The following is a 5,735-nucleotide window of genomic DNA, read 5'->3' on the forward strand; positions in this document are numbered from 1 at the left end:
ATATATATATATATATATATACATGCATACATACATACATGTACGAACATTATACTGCGGATTGGACTCAGAATGCATTTTTTGGTAGTGGGTTGCACTGTATTCAATAGTCATATATCATATCTGATATGGAGTTCAATTGTAATCAATTTCGATGTAATCTGACCCATTACTAAACATGTGCTATTGAAAATATGTACTTTTATCACCTCTTCGTATTCCGATATAACCCCTATAATATATTCTAGATTTAGCTGATTCGGCGTAGGAACCTGTATGTTGTCATAGAACTTGCTAGAAAGATTAGCTAAATACAGGATATAACCTTTAAAATTAAAGTTCATACAATGCTTTAATAAAAGATTATATAATTGCAATTGTATCACATTTGGTCATAGTTCTATCTGATAAGGTTTGTTTCGATGCTAAGCAAAAAATGAAATGCGAAAATTCCGTTTGATTCTGATAATGGCTTCATGGTGTGTTGGAAGTTTAGTCAGGTTACTCTCCCTATTTAATGGACAAGTGATGAAAAAGAACAAAATCTTAACTGCTTTATGGAGCTTTTAGCAATTTATTTCATAGATACGCTTGGTGCATGTAAGTGCATGTGTGCGTTCGCGCGTGTGCATTTGTCTGTGCGTACGTGTTTGTAGCTACAAAACTTATGATCTCAAACTTTTCAATCTAATATAAATCCAAATGTTATCATTCAAAATAAAGCGCAATTAAACTGACAAAACAGGGAATCAGTCATTAGAAACTAATTGAACTCACCACCCAGCCATGTAAGAAAAGCGAATGAAATTATGGCTATTATCTCTCCTTCGATTCACTTTATATGCTAACTTTTGTTCTTTAGTGATATTTTTATTAGAATTCACTACAAAAGTTTATAGCGAATAAAACATTACAATTACAATCTGTCTTTATAGCACATGTTCGGGGGTACTAATGGAAAACATTTACTTTAAACATGTGCCCTACTAAAATAAATTGTAATTAACCTTACTGCGAGTATGAATAATTAACTGTAGTTAATTTGTTGCATGATGGATTTTAATGGAATTCGTTACAATCGATAAAGGATAGTGGATTTTAAAGTGATAAACTTAAATGGTCTATATATAATTTAAACAAACTCAAGGGAGACTGCCAACTCATAGTAATTGCAACCTATTAATAAAATCATTAAGTAGAAGAGCAGTCATGAGAAAGATAAAGTACTTCGTCAGCATATAGCATATTTTTCGTTCCCTTTTATTGATGTAATTTAAACCCAGGTTTTACCTGATCGAGCCGAGCTATCTTCAAAGACATTTATGCCATATCAATTCCACGTTATTATCAGGAATTGTGTATCTAGAAACACATGATCCAATATTGTTTTCTGTTTGATAAAAAGAGGATTTGAGGAGAATCAGATGCTATTTTGTCAACTAGATTAAAAATATAAACGTTTTTCTTTTTCTTTGCTCTTTTTATTTTGGAGCGATTTCATTAAATGCGGCTTAGTTTACCAAATATGTAAAACTCTTTTGTTATGCAAAACAAAATTAATAAAGTGTTTAACGCGGAAGATATTTTAATTTTAAATATATATATCCGTACAAACATAAGAGGAATACAGTTATTGAGCTATGAATTCTCCAATTTGTTCTCATAAATTTTTCATTGACACTTCTATATCTCCTTGGGCGATTATCCGTATTCTTTTACGTAGTTACCTGAGTCACCGTTTTAGTCAATGGCATGAAAGTATATGAGTGTTAAAATATTACATTTGTTTATCCCTCTACGATCCTAGTTCAAATATTGCTGAAATCGATTATGAAGGGTTCAATAAAATATCTACCAATCGAGTAGTAGGCTGGAAATTATCCACTATTATTTCCATGAGTGGACCTGGAACTTAAAATTTAAAATTAGTTGATACAAAAAACGAGGAAAAAAGGAATGATACGTTTATATCGTCAGAAATAAGCAAGATGTAAGACATCTTGAGAACAAAACATAGATTCAGAATATTCGATCGTCGTGTGTATCACATTTATTTTACAAAAACGAAATTTACCTCTGTAAAGTATTTCAAAATATACTTGTAATACAGATTATAAATTATATGTGGCTGTGTGGTAAGTAGCTTGCTTACCAACCACATGGTTCCGGGTTCAGTCCCATTGCGTGCCACCTTGTGCAAGTGTCTTCTAATATAGCCTCGGGCTGACCGAAGCCTTGTGTGTGGATTTGGTAGAAGGAAACTGAAAGAATCCCGTCGTATATATATATATATATATATGTGTGTGTGTGTGTGTTTGTATGTTTGGGTGTCTGTGTGTGTGTGTCCCAACATCGCTTGACAACCGATGCTGGTGTGTTTAAGTCCCCGTAACTTAGCAGTTCGGCAAAAGAGAATGATAGAATAAGTACTAGGCTTACAAAGAATAAGTCTTGGGGTCGATTTGCTCGACTAAAGGCGGTGCTCCAGCATGGTCACAGTCAAATGACTGAAACAAGTAAAGGAGTAAAGAGTAAAAGAGGAAGACAACTATTTTGCAGCGTGAATCATGGTGAGGGGACACCATTATTTAGAGGAAGTATGTAATGCACAATCTTTTGTATAGACGCTAACTCTGAAAATGTTGACTGGTAAAGAAAGGTAATGAATACCAAATGGGCTTAAATTATGAGCTACTGAGTAAAATTTAAATGAAATTGATATACAAATTCTATATGTTAATTTGTTGTATATAATTAACGTTGAGAACAGCTTATGGGTGTGTGTGTGTACTTGTGTACTTCGTAGTGTATGTCTACTTCAATCAATAGTATTTTATTCATTATCCCACTAAGTACGTCAATGATGTAATTCTGGGCTGTCATTAACCGCAAATATTTCGGAGAATCATAAGATATCTGATACGCTGTTCATGACTTTCTCATTAATAAATGAAGCTAATTGGAAGACCGACACTCTGAAAGAGAGTCAGAGTTTCACTTACTTCCTACTAGCTTACACTTCTCTTGCAATCCTAATAATGCTGGCAAAATAACATCAACGAATATATTCAACAAATATAAGGGTAGCTATTAGTCAAGTTAGAAAATTGATAAATGTGACTCACTTGTTATAAAGAACAATGTCTGGTAGCCAAAGCAATCTTGCTGGAATACGGACAATAGACATATCACCAAAGTCAGACTGGTTCCAACTTATGCGTTCGTCCTTCCATTCCTGCATAAAAACAAAATTAATGACCATAATATTTATGTTTTACATACATCATATAAAGATATACATATATATATACGGCAAGAAGAAATTGGAGACACAGAAATAGTATACATCAACTGTTAGACATTATATAATGTATTTTTATTTATTTATTCTAAAACATTTATGAGAATATATACATATGTAAATACTGTGTATTATATACGTACCAGTAATTCATAGAATAGAAAAGGAACAGCTCCTTACGGCCGTTTCTGTCAAGAGGACACAATACACTACATGTTATTTCCATCACTTCAGTGTTCTGTAGTGATCGGTAGATAAAATTAGGGTATTGAGTGTGCCTCTAGGCTTCGCGAGTTTAAAAGAGGGTCCAAAAAGGGCTAATGTATGTATATATAAATATACATATACACACTCATATATATATATATATATATATTTATATATATATATATATATATATATATATATATATAAGCATATATATGCATATACACATATACATATAATATACATAAGAATCAGTTACCAGTAGGTACAGTACATTACTCCTATTAAAGAGTGTATAAGAAAAGTAAAATTGAGAGCAAAATAGAAGAAAGTACTAGAGTTTGAGAGGAGTACAACTTTGTAGAAAGGAAAAGGTATTTGAAATAAATTATAAAGATATCTGAAATAAATTATTTGCTTTTCTAAGTTGTCGTTATTCATCGCTAAAACTATATTCATAAAATATAGAATATTAAATATACAGCATTACATGCATGGCACTGTGTAATAGTGTTTAATTTATATATATAAATTCATGCTCAAGTCGAATGGATAATACTTTATATTGTTATTACTCAGTATATATACATATATATATATATGCATATATAAGGGGCGTAATGGGTAAGTTGTCGCCATTTCATATGTTAAATTTCGCGCATGGGCATTGCTTGTTTTCAGTTTTGTCGACTACATAGTATCGTAGTATCAGTTGGGTTCCGCCTGTGAGAAACATAGCACCATCACGCAATTCACTCTGCCAGAAATTTGAAAACGACATGCTGTACTGATTGGCATTCGCACCGTAAGCTCCAATACGAGCAATTCTGAGTGTTTGGGTGTCAATCTGAGAACATTTCAGTAGATTCGGAAAAGGTTGGATTAGTCTAATGGTGATTACAAAGGTACGGCCACTCGGAAGACTCACTCTGATTGTTCTGATAAGAAAAGAACTCCTCAATGTGTTGGTAAGATCCGAGACTGGATTGACAGCGATCCCTGCAAGTCAATTAAGTCAATTGCCAGGGACATAGGAGCGTCTTAGTCAGGCAGTACACCAAGCCATCAAGGACAAGAAGAAGGACCACGCTACGCAGGTTTTGAAGTAACTCAATCATTCCCTCCAAACGAACATGATTTGGTTTCACTCAGAGGAGGCAAATTCCTGCTAGGATCAGATGGGGCACTCACAGAACAACCATTGGCTTTCCATGTCCTCAAAACATGTACCGAGATTGATAAAAATCGTACATGCATTCAGTATTATGGTGTTTGGAGTGATCATTAGTGATGGCGACGTTATGCCTCTATTCATCTTTCCCCACGGCCTACATCAAGTGACTGGAGGAGGTAGTGCTGCCCTGGGTCGAGAGGGTGCGTACTGGAAGACCCCCATCTCTAGCAAAAGGACTCTACACCATGCCACACAAGCAGGAAAACACTGTCATGGCTGTCAAAATATTTCTGCAATCACATCACCCCTAACCTCTGGCCAACTAAATTCCCAGACTGCAACCCCGTTGGTTATTATGTGTGGGGCGCAGCTAAGTGAGAACATCAAAACTTCTTGTAACACCAAAGATGAACTGAAGGCGAGGATTATGGCAGTATTGACCAACTTAAACAAGGTGACCATCCAGAAGAGTTTCAGAGGATTCCGAAGTCGTCAGGAGGCTGTTGTTGAATCCAATGCCTATTTTATTGAATAAATTTACTCTTCAGTACTTCAAAATATTTTAATGTATTTTTGGTAAATATTTTGCTAATATGAGATGTATTATTTTCACTCTTGCGTAATTTAGACGACGATTTATTCACCTTGCATATAAATATATATCTCTCTCTCTCTCTATATATATATATATATACATACATACATACATACATATATATACCCCTTCCTAAACGCACACATACCCACACACAAAAAATACACGCACCCATACACACACATGTAAGCACACCTATCCCCAACACACCACACACATACACCCAAGCATGCACAACCTTGCACACATACCCCCATTCACAAATACCTCCCACACACCTGACAACCCATACATACCCCCATTCACACATACCTCACACACCTCCCATACACCTACACACACACCTCCCACACACCTTACATATATACCGCCCACATACATGACAAACATACATGCGCGCCCTCACACACACATATAGACGAACGCACATATATACACACACACACACATATATACGC

At 34.8% G+C, this 5,735-nt stretch overlaps 1 protein-coding gene across 1 annotated transcript in view; it reads right to left on the bottom strand.

The window, feature by feature from the left end:
• Nucleotides 1–5,735, bottom strand: part of LOC106876626 (neuronal acetylcholine receptor subunit alpha-10) — a 428,202-nt gene that overhangs the window by 52,449 nt on the left and 370,018 nt on the right. The window contains exon 3 of the mRNA XM_052966106.1: nucleotides 3,126–3,235. Within this exon, the coding sequence (XP_052822066.1) occupies nucleotides 3,126–3,235 (110 nt within the window). The remainder of the gene's footprint in view (nucleotides 1–3,125; nucleotides 3,236–5,735) is intronic.

The sequence above is a fragment of the Octopus bimaculoides genome, chromosome 3 (genome assembly GCF_001194135.2).
Source record: "Octopus bimaculoides isolate UCB-OBI-ISO-001 chromosome 3, ASM119413v2, whole genome shotgun sequence".
Taxonomy (NCBI): domain Eukaryota; kingdom Metazoa; phylum Mollusca; class Cephalopoda; order Octopoda; family Octopodidae; genus Octopus; species Octopus bimaculoides.